This window comes from Microtus pennsylvanicus, chromosome 12 (genome assembly GCF_037038515.1).
Source record: "Microtus pennsylvanicus isolate mMicPen1 chromosome 12, mMicPen1.hap1, whole genome shotgun sequence".
Taxonomy (NCBI): Eukaryota; Metazoa; Chordata; class Mammalia; order Rodentia; family Cricetidae; genus Microtus; species Microtus pennsylvanicus.
This window is the reverse complement of record NC_134590.1, coordinates 36,248,171-36,268,973: the sequence shown is the minus strand read 5'-3', so window position 1 is coordinate 36,268,973 and position 20,803 is coordinate 36,248,171. Positions and strand designations below refer to the sequence as shown.

The 20,803-nt window shown below is 49.4% G+C and overlaps 1 protein-coding gene across 2 annotated transcripts in view; it reads left to right on the top strand.

Moving 5' to 3' along the window:
* Klf3 (KLF transcription factor 3) overlaps window positions 1–20,803 on the top strand; it is a 29,764-nt gene that overhangs the window by 4,613 nt on the left and 4,348 nt on the right. The window contains exons 1-5 of one of the 2 annotated variants that reach the window (XM_075943449.1): window positions 4,447–4,661; window positions 8,963–9,058; window positions 14,614–15,097; window positions 15,655–15,805; window positions 19,702–19,862. In XM_075943449.1, the coding sequence (XP_075799564.1) occupies window positions 9,002–9,058; window positions 14,614–15,097; window positions 15,655–15,805; window positions 19,702–19,862 (853 nt within the window). In that variant the 5' untranslated portion in view covers window positions 4,447–4,661; window positions 8,963–9,001. Of the gene's footprint in view, window positions 1–4,446; window positions 4,662–8,962; window positions 9,059–14,613; window positions 15,098–15,654; window positions 15,806–19,701; window positions 19,863–20,803 lie in introns of those variants that run through there. The other variant, XM_075943448.1, reaches the window with a different exon arrangement.

Here is a 20,803-nt window from a genome sequence, read left to right as displayed (position 1 = left end):
GTGGAACTCACGATGCCTAATTGAACTTCATTGTCTCCAGGTTCTTGCCTTTTCTTCTATTTCTAGATCTACAAGTTTGCTATAAATGGTGGCCTTCCTCCTCAGTATTTCTTGCTGGTTTTATACATTTGCATTTAAAAAAAAACATAAGCAGCCTTGTCCTTTAAGCAGTAGGAGTTACATTATTCTTGTAATTGGGCTTCTTTCCTGAGGTGACTGGTTATCATTGACCCTAGCTTTTATGGGGCAGAAATCCCTAGAATCTTAGAGCAATTAACACCTGGTGAGCCGAGTGATTATTTTCTCAGCCGCGCCTCTGAGAATGAGTTGGGAGAGGAGGGGATGGTCTGTCCAGACCCTGCTTCTCATCTTCGCCAGTCACGCCAGAGCTCCGAGACAGGAAACCAGACAGAGTCTGCCCTGATAAGGGAGAGTATTGTCTACAGGAGGTAGCCCTGCTCCCCCACCCCACCCCAAAGACTTCTTCCTTGAAAGTAAGCACGGAAAGAAGCGCTGCGCAGTAGAGGCCTTGCAAATCAGGAAAGCAAAAAGAGAAGAAGCATGTTCGCCTCTCAACTGTCTCCACACCCCAGACTGTGGATTGCGACCCTCTTCAGGGCACCATTAAAGAAACCCTGCGCCTTGTGCCTTGGTCTGCATGGAGGGAAGTTCTTTGGCAAAACTGGTTGGTGGAGGTTTTTGAAATTCATTTCCAATTTCCATTGTGTTGGCAGGCTGGATGCATTACCATTTCCCCAGCTAACTGGGGGGGGGGGGGGTAAAGATGGAGCAACAACTGACAAGCAAGCTCCTGGCCTCCCATGCACTCTGTTAGACCCCTGGACTAGCTTGCCCCCTGATTTCCAGAAAGGGGGCACCCAAGAGGACAACCCTCCCAGGACTACTATCCTGGGTCCAGCCTAGCCTGGGACGTACCCCACTTGCCAGTCTTTGGAAGGTGTAGGGATCAGGCAAGGGATGGTTCGGAGCTGGACTCAACCCTCATCCCTGGAGCGCAGCCGGATGGATCTGGACAGCCGAGCGGGAATGGAGATTGTTGAAGTCAGGCACACTACGCTGGAGAGCAGCCTGGGTTTGTCTCCTGTGGCCTCTGCCATTCTTTCCAAGAACTTACTGTTGGCGGCTAATCACGGACGTCCACTCCTTTTATCTGTGCTTGTACTTTATACCCTGGTACCTTCAAAGCTTTCCACTCCCAAACGCGTTGATTAGGGAGATCAATTTCCTGTTCCGCTCACCCTTTTCAAACATGGTACTTTTGCCTCCCCTAACTCCTTCCTTAAAGGGTTCACACTTGGCAGTTTAGGAGACGCTGGCTTCACTGGTCCCGGACCGGTGCTCAACCCGGGCTCCTACCTTCCTGTGTATCCCACCTGAGAAGTGTAGTTCCACATCCACACCTTTGTTCATCTCCCAGGTATTTATTGAGCACCTAGTTATTACTGCTAATCTCGCATCGTGTGCAATCATTCTGAGTTAGGCCACAGGATGGAGGGGAGCTGCCGGGAGTGATCCAACCTGAAAAGGCGTTTTGAAATCTTAATTGCTGTTGGAACCTCCCCACGGCTCTGCTTACCGTGGACCAGTGTGCACACCACACCCTCCGTATTGGGGAGTGACCCCAGGGTGAGGTGATTCCACCCAAAGATGGCTCCCTCCGCCCAGGCTCTGCATAACAGAAAGCCATGGTCTGACAACAGGCACACTTTGGTTCTTGGCTGCTGTTCCACCAATGTGGACGCGTCACCTCACCTCTTCCTCCATTTCCTCCTTTCTAAAATGGGGATGGAGGCCTGACCCCTCCACCTCTGTACAGTTACTGTGAGGATTTCCGTATTTACTTGGGTAAAGCTGCCAATTTTTTTCCTCAGCAGTTTTATGGGCCAATTGCAGGTGCTTTGGCTAGCAAGAATAATAACCGAATTTGGGACCTTCAGAATATGGCTTTTGATCTTGTGTCCAGATACGCTTAGAAAGAAGGGGCAGGCAGCCAGCGCCAGGTGGAGGGGGTTAAAATCATTCCCGTTGGCTGCTGGAAGGTCGGCACTGAGTCCCATGTCCCCCAAGGACCAGTCTCGCTCATAGCGTGCAGTCCCGTCTGAGTGGTGTGCCCCATCGCCAGCCTGGAAGTCAGTGACCTGGAGCTCCAGTCCTGGCTCTCCAGCTGTGTGGACTTGGTGGGATTTCGAGCCTCGCCCTTCAAGTGTTTTCATCTGTGAGATGAGAAGGCTGTTCCCACTCAAGGTGTGACATGACATGGGTGAGCAAAGAACAGGACATTCGTCATGAACGTGGTGGGGAACCTGCAGGACGGACACATCCCATAGCCTTTGCTCTCGATGGTCAACAACAGTAGTCCTCTCTGGTTTTGAGACAGGGTCTTTCTGTGTGGCCCAGGCTGGGGTCAAATAGGTAAGAATTTCTATGATTCCTCTGGAGACTGGGAATATCAGCATTTGCCAGCAAACCAGGCAGAAGTATCATTAAAAAAAAATTAAAAAGTTGGCCCACACAACCCTTCACCTATAGCTGCCTCCTCCTCCCCTCTCTTAACTGTTCTGGTTTAGATTTTCAGAGCGCTTGACACCAGGCTTATTTAAAAGGCCTCCATGGGTGGGCAAGAAAAAGATGTTTGAAGGTGGCAGTGGTGAGGTCTCCCAGAGACTGGATAGGCTGGAGAGAGGTGAGGTCTCCCCGAGACTGGGTAGGCTGGAGAGAGGTGAGGGGCAGTCACTTCTTAAGGAAGTTTTGATCATTAATTTCCTGTAGGGCTGGGCCCTCCCTCACCCTTGGAACAGGCTTGGAACGTTTCGAGTGTGCTCCCACTCCGAAGGACAAGACTGCGGAAGTCCTACTCAAGGCTTGGCCGCTTGCAATTAATTATTATTACTGGGGGGAGGGGCGGCTTGTTTTGTTGTTAGCTCCTTGGGCCTGACAGAGAAAGAAACATCTTTGTTTTTTCATTCTCCCTTGGAAAGAGGGAAGGAGCCTCCCAAAGTGTGGGGAGGCTGGTGCTGGGAGACACACCCAGGTTGTCTAGGTAAGAGGCGGCCAACCTGGATGTATTAGGGACCAGTCAGCTGGCCACATAGGGAGGCCTTCAGCAGGTCTTTGAAGAATTAGGCGGATTTAGATAAGCCGGAAGAGGAGGGGGGCATTCCACACTGTTGCCCAGCGTCAGGGCCAAAAATGAACAAAAGCCTGGGTGGGGGGGCAGGGCCACTCGGGAGAGCCTGGGCTCCTTAGGAAGCTGGTGACAAGCACAGGCAGTATTGCCCCACCCTGGCAGCCCCAGGCTGCCCTGGAGGAGGGACCAGATGAGGTAGAGACTGGAGGCCAGGGGGCTGGGCTGCAGTGCTGGGTCACAGACTCCCCGCAGGAGCCCCCCCCCCCAGCAGTAGTGGAGGTGGAGAGAAAAGGGGCGGGGCAGGGTTCACAGGTGACCTTAGGTTTCTATGGTGAAAGACCAGAAAATCAGGCAAATGGAAGGGAGGGAGGGGCAGCCCTTAGAGAGGCGACCAGGAGGAGGGTTTGGTCTGGAGTCCTGTTTCCCTAGCAGTAGTTGCAAGCGATTTCTGGTTTGTGTTTACTCTTGAAGAGGAGGGCAGTTTCCCCTGCACAGTTTTGGGTCTGAAGGTACAGCCCTCTGAGGTCAGCTTCAGTGGACACTCCACGCCATCAGGAACTACCCCCCCCCCACACACACACAGTTCTTTCTGGTTCTTTTTAAGATCATTGCCATCCTTGCTCAGGCTGGAATTTCCAGGAACCGGCTGCAGCCTGGAGCCAGTCAGGTCCCTCCCAGCCTTCCCACTCCCTGTAGGGTGGGGCCGCATGGGTGGAGGCCCAGCAGGGTGGAGTGAGGTGGGTCTCCAGCGACGGGAGGCACCCAGGGAGCCAGGCAGAGGAGAGGTAGTGTGGCCTCACGCAGCCCTTCTGGATGTGATTATATAACACCTCACAGAGGAGAGCCAGGAGGGCTTACGAGGCCTTTGGAACCGTGTTCACAGCGGGATTAGACTTTGTGGGTATTTTTCAGTTTAACTTAGGTTGCTTGCCCTGAAAAGTGAAACACAGACTTGCCAGGGAGCATAAAGGAGGAAAGGAATGAAACCCAAGCACTAAGCAGGTGCCCTTGAACTTGAGAGCTGGTAGTACAGGCTGGGGTCTCCCAGCCCTACCCCTGCTGGAAGGGGGTGGTGTGGAGATGTTGAGGGACTCTGCCTGCTGGTCACCTTTGCACCTGTGCTCATTTCCATGCGATGTCAATTGCTTCACCCGGTCTTTCCGAAGTACAGGGTGTGGGCAGAATCTTATCTGAAGCCGTGTCCTGTTTGGACAAGTTGGACTCGCCCTGGCAACTCTCCATGGGGTGGAGCAGATGGGTGGAGGCAGAAAAGTAAAATTGGGTGGCCTGTTCGCCGAGGAGGAGGGCGGGTTGTTTGCTCTCGGGATCATTATATTCCATCTGCAGCGAAATAATTCCCGGCTCTCTCCCTTTGACAAAACATGGTAATGCAAACATAATTTATGAGAGGCCAAGATTTGGAGCAATTCCGTGGGATTCTTTTCCAGTCACCAAGAGAAGACTGAGGTGGGCGAAAAGACTTGGGTGGTGTGGAAACTGGACACCCTTCCAGGTAGGTGCCGGCCAGCGCCAGCTCTCCTTAAGCTGGCCTCCGACTTGGGTGCCTGCTCCTGTGTCTCTGGCCTGGGCCTTTGCACAGCGCTCCCTGCCGTTCTACTCCCTGGGAGCATTCGAAGAGTTTGCTAGAGTTTGCTAAAGAAATTAAAGAAAGGTTTCCAGAGGAAGTTCAGCTCCGGGGACGCGCCTGCCCTCCTGGCCAGGATACACAGAGCTCAGGTTTTGTCCCTAAGGTCCTTTAGAGAGGGACGGTGGGGACCACTAGCTCACTTCCTCATTTGAAATTCGAACACTCAGCGGAGTGAAAAGGGCACTTGCTGACTGTTGCCTGGCGTCTAATGAGTGTTCTCCCACACCTGGCTGGGGTTCCCTGTGAGGGAAGAGCGTAATTGGGACAAACAAGCCTTAGGGTCAGGCTGGGTTGGGGAGATAGTCACTCACATAGGGACCCTTTGAGGGTTTGAGGAAAGAAACGCGGCAAAGAACAGGGATAAAAAAGAGGAGAGAGTCAGGCAAATCTTGCTCCACCTTCAGCAAACCGAGAAGTCTTGATCTTCCTCTCCCCCTTCCCCCGCACCCCAATTCATCCCCTCTTATGAAGCAGTTGTTCAATGAGCTGTATCATTTCTAGAAGTCACTGAAATGGCTCGCCAGGTTTCTAATTCTACAGTTTTGTATGTTGACAGATATCTGACCCTTGATCCAATCTAACCCTTGCAGTCAAAAGTAGACGCGTGGGTGGAGGGGGGTTGGGAGGGACATCACTTCCAATTGAAAATCGGCTTTTACGGCCCCTTCCCTGAAAAATGACCCAGTTGGTCCAATTATGAAAAGTTATTTGGGCCAAAGTGATTTTCTGTATTGTTGATTTTTAAGTATTTCAGTAACTTAGTTTTGAAAATAAAACGATTTTGCTGTTTTATCCTGCCCTAGCTTAATTTAGATTGAGAGTTGGACAAAACAAAACTAAGATGTAAATGTGTGTTTGGGAAAACAAGAAAAACCCCAAAAAACCGCATTTGAGGCTCCTCATTTCTGCAATACCCACATAAAGTGGTTAATAGGATTCCTCAGCTTGGTTAAAACCCACAAGGTTTTAAAGACCCTGAGGCGGGCACACGCCTGTCTTCTACCAGTGTCTTAAGGCTCCAATGCCTGTATTAGTGCGCCACCTACTGGTTCCGTTGAGGATCGCCGCCAGTGTGGTAAAAGATTTCAGAATCCTTGTTTTAAAAATGCGTGAGGTGTGGTGGTACCCATCCGTGATTCCAGCACTTGGGAGGCAGAGTCTGGTGTGGAGCTGCATCCTAAGCCAGTGTGGTTTACTGGTGAGCTCTAGCTCAGCCAAGACTGTTTAGTGAGACCCTGTCTCAAAAGTGGGGAAGGGCTTTTAAAAAGGATACAGGAGTAACTGCAGAGCACAGCTCGGCGCGAAGACCCCAGTTCTTACGGCCTTAGCTTCCATTTTAGTGCGTGGTTTAGATACTAACTTTAGTTCAAGTATGAAGGATTGAACCCAGGGCCTTTTGGTACTAGGCAAGCATTCTGCCCTCCAAGAGTTACGCCCCCTCTTTCCTGGTTCCTTACCAGAACCCCTAAAACCTAAAGCGGTGGCCAGGTGGTTGGTACAGAGCAGAGGCTGCTGCCGTTTTGAACAGGCAGCCTGATGTTAGTGCACTCTGCTTGCTTCCTGTCGTCTTCCCCCTGTGTGTCTTTAAACGTTTAACTACCGAGTTAATAAACATGGTCACATGGGTATGTGAAGCTAAAGCTAGCCTTTGCTCCTGACTCTCTTACAAGCCCTGGATGGTCTTGAACTTATGGCATCCAAGTGCTGAGATCTAAGCATATACTACCACACATGGGTCCCCCTAGAAGCTCTTGTTAACAGTCGAGGGGTCCAGGCACTTATCTTGCTTTATATATTGTTCCGAAGTTTGAGACCAATGAATCTCGCGTGTGTGTATATGTGTGCGTGTGTGTGTGATAGATCACGTATCCAGAAGTTGTACATATCTGTTGAGATGAATATTGAGAGGGAAAAGGATCCTACAACCTGAAACAAGGAGTATAGTCTGTACCCTGCTTGTGAGAAGTGTTGCCTCGGGGCTAGAAGTTGGAGGCCACAAAGCCAGCTCTCTTTGAAGCTGCTCAACTGTCTGACCTTATCAGTGTTCACAGAGGTGTCACCTGGCTTTATGGTTCCTCACCACACCAGGAGATGCTGCACCTTCCTTCTCTAAGGCTTGGGGGATAGGCAGGTCTTAGAGCCCCACCCTTGAGTGTAGCTGCTAGATTAAGACTGCTTATTAGATCCCAACACAAAGAGGTTTTCTTTCTAATGAGATCACCCCCCCTTTTTTTTTTTTGCTGTCAGTTTGTTTTTTGCTGGGATACTAAGAGGGTAGTGACACCGTGGACTTGAGCAACCTGGTGTGACATTGCGTTTGCAGATTATTATACATCCTAGGGTACCGGACAGTGAGTGTGACGTCAGGGCCTTGTGGGTGATATTCCATTAAAGAGCTGAGGCCAGGAGCCATCTGGTACCACGTTCGTGCTGGTGTGAAGATGTCATAGTGTCACTGCCAGAGCACACGTGTGGTCCACTCTGGACACTGCATTCATGGGACCGTGAGGGTGGGACCTTCTCCATACAATAATAGAAGATGCAAAGACTCTGGAACCTGAAATTCTGTGTCTCTGTGTGGGTATGCGCTAGAGAGTGCAGGTGCCCATGGAGGCACGGAGAGGGCATTGGGTCCCCAAGGACTGGAGTTACCAGTGGTTGGGAGCCACCCAAGATGGGTGCCAGGAGCCAAACTCTAGGCAGATGCCAGAGCGGTGTGTATCCTTAGCCATCTGCGGCCTCTGCAGGGTTTATGTTTGTGTTTTTGAGACAAAGTCTTGCCATGTAGCCCAGGCTGGCCTCAAACTTGGGGCAGTCCTCCTCCCTGGGTCTCCCTAGTGCTTAAGCTCACAGGCACACCACTCTCTCAGGAGAGCCAGAGTGACCTGTGACCTTGAGTGACCTTGTCTCAAATCAGAGCCCTAAGTGGGTACCCCAGGTTGGGATGGTGAGGACCTGATGCAGCTGTGTAAAGTCCCATAGCAGCCACACGGTTCTGTGCAGCACGCCGTGGTTACCAAGCAGAACAGGACGGAGTGACAGCAAGCTAATAAGGGGAACTGTGTGTGTGTGTGTGTGTGTGTGTGTGTGTGTGTGTGTGTGTGCGCGCGTGTGTGTGCGTGTGTGTGTGTGTGTGTGCGTGTGTGTGTGTGCGTGTGCGTGTGTGTGTGTGCGTGTGTGTGTGTGCGTGTGTAGGGGTATGCCTTAAGATCCAAGTAGACATTTCTCAAAGAAAGAACTGTAAATGGCAAATAAAAATGAAACAGGTTCAATCAGTGATGTTGTAACTCAAAGTAAAATGATTTATCATTTGAGATCCATCAAAATGGAAGGAGAGAATTCTCCTTTAGAAAATTTGGTGTAAGATTTAAACTGTAGGGTACAGGTACAGAGAGGGTCAGTGCTGTCTGTAGTGGGAACATTTGGAAATGAAGGGTCCAACAGTGTATTTATTATTTTATTCCTCTCTCTGTGTGTGTGGGCACAAGCACACATGGAGGTCAGAGAGCAACTTGCTCCTGCTCCGCGTGGGGTCTGGGGACTGAACTGTGATCATCAGGCTTAGCAGCAGACGTGTTTGCTCACCAAGCCGTCTGATTGGCCCTTGTGTCTGATGAAAAGTGACAGTTTCAGCCAATGTCCTCACAGGGCAGTGTGGTGAGTCGGATGGTTTGAGCCCGCACTCATTACAACAAAGACGCGTTTTTCAATAAAGTGTCAAGTGACCATAAAGGCTCTTAACAGCGTGTGTACTGCGGTCCCACTTGAAAGGGTTTGCAGGGTTAACACGGGGGTCACTGATGGCCACTTCTGGGTTTCTTTCTCCCTGTGTTTTGCTGTGATGAGCGTGGGGGTGGGGTGGATCCTCTGCTGAGCTGCCCAGCAATGCCAAGCAAGGTTCCTGCCAGAAGAGGCTGTACATATTGTTCCAGAAATGTCAGGGTTTATGCAGCTGAGTAGGAAAGGCTGCTTCATCTAGTCCTGCCCGTGAGGCCTGGGTTTAATTATATGAAGGGGGCATCTTTGGTGGTAGGTAAGGCCAACAGTCCGAGCCTTTCCAGAGGTGAGACAGAGGTAGAGTGGAGAAAGGGGCAAAGGGGTGTTTCGTTTTTCTTAGTTTTATGTGACCTTGGTGTTAAGACTGGGCATGTCGTTTTGTTTTGCAGGCCAGAGATCAGAACACCCTAGAAGGCTTAACTAAAAGAATGCTCATGTTTGACCCCGTCCCTGTCAAGCAGGAGGCCATGGACCCTGTCTCTGTGGTGAGTTGCCCACGACTGAGCTCCCTTAACTGGTAACATTATGTGTTGTGTTGTTTCCTGGAGTGCTCCTTGTTTGACAGGTACTAGACAGGTGGCATTTCTCAAAAGCCCCCAGTAATAAACGAGGTGCCATGATCCATCCTTGGGACCCTTTTTCCACACCCCTAGATAGGGTCAACCACAGGCTGATCTGTTCACAGTGAAAGTAAGTTCACAGATACATGTGTAAAATACATTGAGGATAAAGTCATTAAGGAAAAAGAAAACAGGGTAGACAGAAGCCATATGGGGCCGAGGCTCTATGAGGGATGACTGAGGAAGCCAGCCAGAGAGAGGACTTGGCAGCGAGGCCAGAATCCTATTACATTTGGAACAGTCCGCGGCTGGGTGGGAATCACATCCGTGCTCCTCTTGTACGCTTTAGCGCTAAGTTGTCCCCTCTGGTGAGCCAGGCCATAGTGCTGGGAGGCCACCAGTCCAGTCCTAGTGCCGTGGAGACAAGACATGGGTGACAAAGAGGGGCCGGGTTTTCAAACCAAAGGAGCAGTTTAGACATGAGAGGATGTGGTTCGGCGGATCCTGACTAACAAAGCAATGCTCCCGGTCTGTCTTGCTCTTTTCTTCCATGGGATTGGAAAAATAGTCACAAGGGGAAAATATCTTGGCCTGGATATGTATCTCAAGGCTGGGGCTGACACGCTTGCAAAATTAGATCATGCTTATGCTCTAGCTGTGGAAGATCTGCCAGAAATACTTATACCAGACACGGGGTCACTCTGAGGCGCCCAGAATGCAGTTACCATAGATATTACTAAGCCGGTGAGGTATTTCGAGTTGTCCGCAGTGAGGAGTGGAGCGAGAGCATCTTTGAGGAGATAGCATTTATATTCCAGCAGAGCGGCTACATAACACAGCTCTCGCGTGCCCGAATGGAGTAGTGGAATAGTTGAACAGTTCGAATGGCATTCATGGAAGAACCGGACTTTTCTTCGGCAACTTCGCGGCACTGTCCTTCCACCCCTTTCTTTCAGCTCTTGCAATGCTCAGCTTGCAGGAAAATGTGAAGACAGGCACATTTCTCAGTTCTTAGCTGGAGAATATAATGTTCGTAAATGGCGCGTGGCCATCGCTGATATATTTGACGGTACATCCAGTGTTCTTCATCAACCATGAAAAGTATGCTCATGAGCCCAGTTGCAGCCGACATGAAGACCCACATTAGCAGATTGTTGGGAGATAGGTGCGCAGAAAATGCAACTTAACTGCGATGGGAGGGGATAAAAGGGATTTTTGTTTTTCTATGTGTTAGTGCTGTAATTTGATTTCTATTGCTGTGATAAACACCACGATCAAAAGCAACTTGGAGAGCCAACTATTTCAGCCTACAGCTCCAGGCCACACTCATCACTGAGGGGAAATGGAAATCGGCAGGATCCTGAAGCAGAGACCTCGGAGGGAAATTGCCCTGACCTAGCTGAAGAGCTACTTTTCACTTGCTCGGGGGTGCCACCTCCCATAGTGCACTGGGCCCTCTCACATCCATCATTAGCCGAGAAAAATGTATGCAGGCCAGTCTACAGAAGACACGTTTCTCAGTTGGCGTCCCTCTTCCCGGGTCCCCTGATCTTGTGTCAAGTTGACAAAACAAAAAACAACAACAGAAAAGCAAACATACAAAGTTGAAATGTGTAAAAGTGTTTTTTTGTAATTAGTGCTTTTCTCCTTCATGCGCTGGTGGTCAGCTTCACCCGACAGAGAATTCATTCCATTCCAGAGAGCTTCAGTCTGTGCTCTCAGGTCAGCTTCCCCTCCCCCACCCTCACAGGAGGAGGTGAAGGGGTCAAAAAGCACTTGTTACAGAGCACTGGGCCTTTGTAAGTTGGGTTGTGTTTCCTTTGAGACAGGGTCTTGCTGTGTATTCCTTACTGGCCCTGACTCATGGCAGTCCTCCTGCCTCAGCCTTCTGAGCGCTAGGATTGCAGGCACTAGGCAAAGCATGTATAAGAACATGCAGTGCCTGAGGAAGCCAGAAGAGGACATTGGAGCCCCTGGAACTGGAGTCACAGACAGTCGTGAGCTGCCATGTGGGTGCTGGAAGCCAAACCTGGATCTTCTACAAGTGTAGTTAACCACTGAGCCACCGTTCCAGCCTCCAGAATTTTTTTTCTAAATCCTATCACAAAAAGCGTCAGGCTGTTGCTGTGTCTGTCCATATGTCTTTCGTCATTCCCCGCCACCATCGCCTTTTACTTTTTCAAAGAAAATCCTGGCCAGAGCAGGGTTCTTATTTGTAATTCTTGTCATAGCTTAGAGAAAGTGAGGAACTAGTGTTCTTCTCTTACTGAAATATAAACTCTGTTAAAGACTGCACACGACAGACAGGATGGCCTCCTGAAGAAGATTAAAAACTAGAGGTTCTGATTCAGGCTATCAAAAAAAAATTGAAGAAAGAAAACTTGAAAAATATTTTTTACTCTTTCTCTAAATTCCCCTGGGAGCCCTCTTTTCTTTTGCTTTCCTGGTGACTTGTCTCCCAGCAGACTCCTTGTTCTGTGAGAGACACTTACACCCGTCATGTCCCGAGCTCTGTCCCAATAGCAACCCTTTGTGGTTTTCCTGGACCAGGTGGACAGAAAGCCTTCTCTGTTTGCCTCAGAACATTTGCTGAGCCCAGAGCAAGTGTTGATGAACGTGCCACGCCTTCCGCCTTCCTGTGCCCAGAGCCCCACCTGTGGTCTGAGGACTAGCCCCGTCACAGATGCTCCTTGTTTTCATGTCCATCAGCAGCAGAGACTTCCTGTTCTGCCACTGGTCCCACCCACTTACTGTCTTGTAAAGCGAACTCTCCAGAGCTGTTCCTAGTAAAATATGACTCTGGAAATTCTCACTGTGCAAAGTAATAGTAAGACCCCTGGGAGAGTGCCCAAGCCTCTTTCTCCCCCACCCCCTCCCCACCGTCACCCCAGTTCCTGTTTTGAACCCCTGTCTTCAAGAATCACAAGTATCGCATTATCCTGAGCCTCTCCGGGAGTGAAGACCTGCAGAGAGCCGATTAATTCATCCCAGACATCCAGACATGAAGTGCTTGTGAAGCTCTTGCCTCCTGCTCCAGTGACAGACAGCAGTCAGCAAATACATACATGTAGGGGAAGTGTGGACATTGTGGTATGCATTTCACCGGGAGAGGAGCACCTAGGGCTGGGGTGCTGCCCGTGGGCCGTTTCTAAGTCTCGTCTTTGGATAGCTGTGTTGCAGAAGATGAGGTACGAGGACATTGGGCTTCCATTCATGCCTGCCAATGGCCAGAGAAGAATTTTCTGATCCAACACTTGCCACTGCTGTGTATTTGGGACCTGTGGAGCCATGTCTGTGCATGACCTTAGAAGACTTCTAAACCAGAGGGCAAGTGGCTCAGCGGGGTTTCCAGCTCAAGCCACACCTGATGTGCATCGGATTTTACAGTGCACGCCACATGGGTGTCAGTCACTGCAGTAGGCTGTGTGCTCCACCCAAACGAAGTAGAGAAGATCCTGGAACTTGTCAGTGAGCCTTTTGGAAGGACCACGGCTCTTCGACCTTTTTGAGGCAGTCGTCCTGGAAATAGTTGATTATGTACTCAAAGTTGAGTGTCCAAAAGTGCCTCCCTGAACTTATCCTGGAACCCAAAGTATGAAGGACAGGGACGTTCTTTTGTGTTGAGCGTGTATAAACGTGCGAAGCGTGTATTAGACTCCGCCTGGTGTGCGGCTTTTTCTTCCTTGACGATTTTGCAGACCCTGAGGGTATTAGTAAATCTGCAAATCCCCCAGGTTCTGCCTGCGTTCTGCTTGTCTTAAATTCAAGCCACGGTGACAGACAGCGATGAAAGTATTGTCCTCATTTTGCTCCCTGTTGAGCTGCCAGCAACTGTAGGCCTTAAAATCTAGGTCATTGGGAGGTCTCGGAAGAACGGGGCTGGAAATCAGGATTCAGCTTTACAGTGGAGAAACTCACGGATCCCATCCATTTCACGTGGATCTGCCTCCCGCCAGACCTGTGTCCTTTGGAAAATTAAATAAAGTGTATGTAACTTCTTAGTTACTGATCCTCTTTGTGCATAATGTCTCTTTTTTTTTAAGTGGGCCTGGTGCTTCTTTTAATAGTACCTATTTTAATTAAATATGTTTCATATTTATATTGTTGTGTAACTTGGACCTCTTTTCTTGTGTTATACTTGGGTATGGCCAGTTCTAAAGAAGGAAAGAGCTGTGTATGCTGGTGGAGACCAACACTTAAGAGGCAAAGGCAGGAGGATTGCTACAAGTACAAAGGCAACCTGGACTGTGGAGTTAGATCCTTAAAAAAAAATCCACAAAGCAAAACAAAAATACAATTTTAAATTTCCAGTGACTAAGTGGGAGGAGTGCACGGGTTGTCGTTATTCAACCCTCTGCCCCTAGAAAGCTGATGCCAAAACCTGCGTCCTGCTCTTCCTGGTTTATTCCTTTTGTGTATTCTGCACAGTACTGATAGTTTTTTCCCATCTTTCAGCTGATCTCAGTAGAAGTCACTGAGTTACACAGGTAATAAGAGTAAAGAAGGGCAGAAGAAAACCACACGTGTTCATAAAGCAGTGGAGAGGTGGCTCAGCGTCTAAAGGCGCTTGCTGCTCCTCCTGAAACCTCAGTTGGGCGTGTATATCAGGTGGCTCCCACCCATCTCTTATTCCAGCTCCCAGACATCCCGTGTCTCAAGCCTCCATGGGTACTCACAAGCACACACCTACCTGTAGATACACACTTGCAGATAATTCACAGTGATAACAATAATGACAAGTTAATTCTTTAAAGGTGGGGGGAGAGAGGGGGGAGGTGAGAGGAGAAGAGAAGAGAAAAGAAATGGAAAGGAAAGGAAAGGAAAGGAAAGGAAAGGAAAGGAAGTGACGCCAGAACCAGTGACTTTAGTCTCATTGCCTGGTCGCCTATTCCTGGGTCATTTGAGGATCGCACTAGGTCCAGAATGGTATTTCGATAAGGGCGAACCGTTGTGGTTCATAGACAGGCAGAGATTCCGCATGTCTGGGCCTAGTGAAGAAAGGGTGTAATTCCAGGAATAATCCCAGCCAAAGCCACGGCAGGGAAGCTCAGAAGGAACAGTGTGCTGGTGTGGGGGTGCACAACATAATCCCAGCACCATGAAGGCAGAGGCAAGTGGATCTCCGAGTTTGAGGCCAACCTGGTCTACATAGTGAGTTCCAGGCTAGCCAGGGGTACACAGTGAGACTCTGTCTCAAAAAAAAAGAAAAAAGAGCAAAGAAAAGCAGCAGGTCATATGGTTTGGCCTGTCCTTGGTGGCAGCAAGGGGTCCTTGGGAAGGCCGCAAGCCTTTGGTAATGCAGACAAGCTACTTTAGAACGCGTCCAGGCAGGTTTGGCCTTCAGACTAAACGTGAAAACATAGCCATAGCGTTCAGTTCTCCCTGGGGCCCAATAGCCTAATTTATAGCATTTTCTAAACCTTCCCCCCAAAGGTATATCTCTTTACACTTTTATCTTTTTTTTTTCTCATTTCTGATAGTCCTACCCATCGAATTACATCGAATCGATAAAACCCAACAAATACGGGGTCATTTACTCCACGCCATTACCCGACAAGTTCTTCCCGACCCCAGAAGGCCTTACTCACGGGATCCAGATGGAACCAGTGGACCTCACTGTGAACAAGCGGGGATCACCACCCTCGGCTGGCAGTTCTCCCTCCTCCCTCAAGTTTCCGTCGCACCGGAGAGCCTCACCTGTGCTGAGCATGCCGCCCTCCAGCCCGCCCATTAAGAAATACTCCCCCCCTTCTCCTGGAGTGCAGCCTTTCAGCATGCCGCTGTCCATGCCTCCGGTGATGGCGGCCGCGCTGACCAGACATGGAATCCGGAGCCCTGGCATCCTCCCTGTCATCCAGCCCGTCGTGGTGCAGCCTGTCCCTTTCATGTACACCAGCCACCTCCAGCAGCCGCTCATGGTCTCCTTGTCAGAAGAGATGGACAATTCAAACGGTAGCTTGCAAGGTAAATTCTGCTGTGCCGTCGCTCTGGGGCACCTGCTTAGTATAGACCGCATTTCCCTCGGGAATCTAGTGAGGACTCTAGGCAGAGCTATCACATCCTCAGACGGACCGCCGCCTGGTCTGCCCCTCGGCAACTCTTTCTGCTTTGTTTTGAAGTGTTGATATTGAGAGAAGGTCCAATAATTGGTTACTTTCACGGTATATGCTACACTTTGATTTACTGAGTACCAGCATGGTTCTGGGAACAAACGGGACTTAAGTACTTTCTGATCCTGCTGCTAATGGCTCTTAAAAGGCGCCTACGTACCAGCCATAGACTGGGGGACTAAAGATAGGGATAGCCAGACTTTGTAAGGAAGAGTCATCTTGAAGTGCAGGGCCCTCTCTCTGCTTCAGAAGTAAGGATCCCTTACAAACTGAGCCCTGCTGTATATAACCCTAGCCAGAGAATAAATACGCATATGTAAGTGTAGTTGCTAGAAGCCAGGCAGTGAGCTTTAAAGCTGAAATTGATTCATCATATGTAGAATGATTTTTTTTTCTATTTTTATTTTTTAGTACCTGTAATTGAATCCTATGAGAAGCCCATATTACAGAAAAAAATTAAAATAGAACCTGGAATTGAACCACAGAGGACAGACTATTACCCTGAAGAAATGTCACCCCCTTTAATGAACTCAGTGTCCCCCCCGCAGGCATTGTTGCAAGAGTAAGTATCCTTCGGTGTGCCTGGTGTTAGTAGTGCCATGCACCCGGGGACCTGGAGTGGAATTGCAAACCTAGGATGTACTGTGGATGACCGGGGACATCCTGTGTTGTGTGTGGTGTCACTGGGTGGCGCCTCTGTAACAGTGGTCACGACAGTCTCCGGGAACAGCACGAACCACATCTCCGGCAGTGTGGCAACTTCAGCGGATGGGTCCCCCAAGGTGGCCACATGCATCTTTTTTTTTCTTTTTTCCATCCATCTGGAATACACATATTTAGTGTTCTCACGAAGATTGGATTTGATGTTCACATCAGCTTGAGTCCCAAAATGTTTTTAATGTGTCAAACAGAATCCGTCCCCCTCCCCACAGCTGCCGCTTCAAATGTAATTTAGTGTGTCTATTATCGAAAAATTGGCTTCTGTTAAAATCTTCAGGCCAACCACAGTGTTGGCCGCAGAAGGTTTCCGTGCAGCTCAGAGCAGCTCAGCGCTGAAGGACATCTTTGCGTCGCGTCTTTAATCATAGCTGCCCTGGAGCCTCCCCTCACGTGCAGAACTGCAGCCAAGTAGGAAGGCTGTCTGCCCTGCCCAGCATCTGAGCGTGCGCTCAGACAGGACGATGGTGTACATGGTGAAGTCACAGCATTTATGGCTTCACCGCTGGGGTGAGCAGTCTCTGAGGAGATGACCTTTGACCCTGGCGCTGTGCTTCAGCCTGGGTGGGACCATAGGCTAATTCCCCCCCATCCACATTTTCTGCTTTTGTTTATTGTAATCACTCTTGTACCGTCTCTGTACCATAGTACTTCTGCATTGGGTCCACTGGTCAGCCTCCAGGGCCACAGCCACTGTCCCTTAGGGTCCCTTCCATCGTCCTCCTCCCACGTCACCTTTTCTCTGGCTTCGGTGAATGTTCCGCCCACCTTCCCTGTCTATCACCTCAACATGTGAGTTCTCTGGCTTCAGCAGCTGTTGTGGTGACGTCAGACCGTCAGTCGTACCCACCTTTGACTGGTGTGGCTTTCCTAGTGGCTCAGGTGTGAACACCACACTGAGGGATGCTGGCGTAGATGGTCCCTAACAGATACAGAGGGGCGACTCCTCAACGCCCAGCTGCAGCATCAGACAAAGAAAGCATCTCGGGAGCCTTTGCTTTCGTTTCTCACACTGGTCTAGTGCTTCCCCTTAAGAGTTCAGTGGTAGGGTTTTTGTCTGCTTTTTAAAAGATGGGGTCTCGTTTTGTAGCCCGGGCCACCTGCCTCAGCCTCCTGTGCCGGGGTTGCAGGCACGCGTCATCATGCCCATCTCCGAGTGTTTCAAGAGAGCCCCCTTATTATTCAGAGTGCACAGAGAGCTGGTGAGCCAAGGCACTACTTAAGGCACCCACAGTCCCGCTCTTGACCAGGGGATCCGCTTCGACCCACTGTGTCTCTCCGGGTGTTCTCCCTGCCGAAACTGACCAGCAGCAGAGGGCTAGTCTAAAGTCTTAGGAATTAAAGTGTGATATGTTGTGGGAGAAGATTTGAAAGCAGTCTTTGAATGCTGCTGAAAAGAATACTGTTTCCAGCTAGGTGTGGTAATCCGTGCCTCTGATTGAAGCCTTTGAGAGGAAGAGGCAGGAGGGTCAGGCTTTTAAACCCACCTGGGGCTTACGTGAGACCTGTCTCAAATAGACATGCATATTTTTTTCTTCTCCTTTTCAAGCAATATTCCTTTAGTGATCTTACTGCTAGATGCTTTTAAATGCTTAATGGGTGATGTACTTATTTAATGATGACCTAATCTTCAAGAAAGAAAAATCTGTAGATTAGCCACAACGGAGCATGCACTCTGGCTAACTCTTTCTCAGATGGGATTAAGTAATGTCTTGGAGTGGACCCAGTAGCAGCCCACACAGGACACATAGGGCGCATTAGCCAGGCAAGGAGCATTCGAATCAGCCAGGTGCCTGGAACCCTGCTGCCTGGGCTTGGCCTTCCCATCTTGGAAAGCCATTGTCCAGTCCAGGATTTCAGCTGTAGGGTCATTTTTAAATACATTCAAAGATGTGTCCAAAATGCTGCATTTAGAACAGAAAAAGGAGGGGTGGGCATGAGAACGTACACTAAAGGGCCAGTTTAGCTCCTAGCAGGTAGTTGTTGTATGGTTGTATGATCCCAGGGGATATCTTTAAAAAATGAGGAGAGGGAAGCCAAAGAGCATGAGATTCCCGGGACCTCTACTCTCAGCCTCATGCTGCCGCCTTTTCCAGTAGACCCTAACTTGATACTCCTTAAAGTGGCTAGAAAACTCCACGTGATTGGACAGCTGTGAGGTGCAGAGGGGCGGGGGGACTTCTGGCTCCGGCACACACACTATCCTGTGGTTCCCTGGGTCGTCGCTGATAGTGGCTTTCCCACAGCCTTTTTAGTTGGTAGCATCACCCTTATGGCACAGATGAAATTGGGGTACAGAGGTGATTAGTGACATTGGGGAAAGCAGTCATAATTACCGTGCTAAAATGAGTTAGATTCTCAACCTATAGAGCCCAGATTTCTAAAGCCATTTGACGGGGGCTCTCCCCAGATCCTAGACACAGGATATAATTCACCACTGAGTCTTCTTTAGGGAAAAAAGAAAAAAAAGAAAACTCCAAATAAACTTTAGTGTCCGTTTATCTGTCTCTCAGGCATCCGGGTAAGGTTTAAAGTACTGATGTTAAGTAAACCGAACCCACCTTCTTATTGACTAGTCTCCTCTTAACACATCTCAAGCCGAAGAGAAGTATGTTCATTTTTTTGAGCCTTGAAACTATTACTGCAGGCACCCCTCAGTGCGCTCAATAACATTTCAGAATCGTGAGAAATCGTCCTTTTACCCCCTTATTCTTTATTTTTTTACCCCCTCCCCCACACAGAAATCATGTGTACATCATTTAGAATATTTTAGGACCCGGAGATTCTAACTGAGCAGTGCCTTTACTCCCGGTTAGCGGACAGCTGCAAATGCTTGCATCCGCCAGGTCACTGCCCAGGAGCAAACGAATGGGTGGGTGGGTGGGTGACAGGCCGCAGGAAGGGCTTGGGAAACCGCACACTTTTTTTCCCATTTGCCCCTGCTCTCTGTCGGCCGCCTTTCTGGCATGGAAACACTTCACAGTCATGGCGAGCCAGTGTGGCTTAAGAACCCTTGGGCAGGTGCGAGAGAGGTTAAGGTGCGAAGGGCATGAGGTATCCCATCCCCACCTCACTGATGACCGCTGGAGCCTCTGTCACGCAGGAACCACCGTGGCACTGAAAGACAGCAGTTACAGGCTCCTTTGAAAGAGCCAGCCTTTGAAAAACTAAGCGTGAGTCAGCAATCATTAAAAGAGACATTAAGAGAAAGACTAGGACATAGATCTGTCAAGCAGTGTGTTTGCCGAAGAAGCAGGGATTTGACTGTTTACATTTTTTTTTCCTGCGAGAAAAATGGAAGTCAGGCAGCCTGTGGGAACGTCGGTGCGGTGCAGAGAAGGAAGGTGCACGATCTGAAAGCTGCAGAGAGCCTCTCCCGCTCGGGGCGCTTCCTCGAGCGGAGCACCTAACCTTCTTGCTGTCATTACTTATCTCCATGTCTGTCTCCCCCTAGAGTGTGAGCTCCTCGAGGGCAGGAACCCTGTTTTTATTCATCTTTGTATCCCGGTGCCAAGCACAGTGCCTGGCTCATGGTAGGTGCTCGCTACATGTTTGTTGAATGAATATAGCAGTGCTTCTTGGGTTGAACAGCTAATTCCTTTTATTGTTCGTATTTTATATTTTGTTGGGGGTTTTCGTTTGTTTTTGCCCGATGTCGTAAAGTGCTTTTTGGTTGTTAGTAGACAGAAGGAAAGAAAGCGCCATCACTCAAGTGTTTTGCATTTAACTTGGCTTTGGTAGGAACCATCCTTCGGTCATAGTGCAGCCCGGGAAGAGACCTCTGCCTGTGGAGTCCCCGGACACCCAAAGGAAGCGGAGGATACACAGATGTGACTACGAGGGTTGTAACAAAGTCTACACTAAGAGCTCGCACTTGAAAGCACACAGAAGAACTCACACAGGTAGGAGAAACATCCGCATTCTCGCACGCTGCTAAAGTCTCTAAATCTGGCATTCCAAACGCTCTGAGAGTTACAGGAATTTTACTTTTTTATTTATTTATTTTGCTCTTTTGTGTGGTAAGGCTGCTCTTGGCTTGAGCCCTTCGGTGGACGTTACAGTCTTAACTGATTTGCTGCATGACCCTTGTGTAGAATGTAATTGTTTTTCTGAGTCTTGGTGGCTCATTCTCATCAGGGAATACTCACAGAGGAATCTGGGATTCAGCACAGAAAAACAGCAGTGGTTTTCAGCGAATCCTGAGGAGGAGGCGGCAGAGGAAGCTGTATTGGGGCGGGGAGGGGAGGTCCCAAACAGCAATGGCAGGTCAGCACTAGGCATGAATGGGACCAGAGGGGTGGAGCATCAGGTCTTCCTGTCTGAAATCAAAGCGGTATTGAGTCTTTGTATTTGGACATAGGCGTGTATGGGCTGAGTAGCAAAATAGAGCCCATAGGCCCTAAAACTTAATACCAAGCATTCTAGAGACAAGAGTCACTAAACAGGGATGAATTCGTCACCCACCATGACCCAGGTGTACCGTACTCTACTCACAGCCTGAAGGCAACTTATATATGGCATTTTCCCAACTCTGAGCATTGACGTGATGCCACCAGGAGAACTTCTGCTATGAAAGACTTGTGGCAGATTTTAGAGCAGTGGTTCTCAGCCTTTCCAACGTTGCGACCCTTTAGTACAGTTCCTAATGTTGTGGTGACCCCCAGTGTAGAATTAATTTTTGTTGCTACTTCATAACTGTCGTTTTGCTACTGCTGTGAATCATAATGTAAATATCTTGTGTTTTATGATGGTCTTAGGTGACCCCTGAGAGGGCAGCAACCCGCAGGTTGAGAAACGCTGTTTTATAGTGTTCTGAATTTCCCGTCAGGGGGTGGCCAACTTG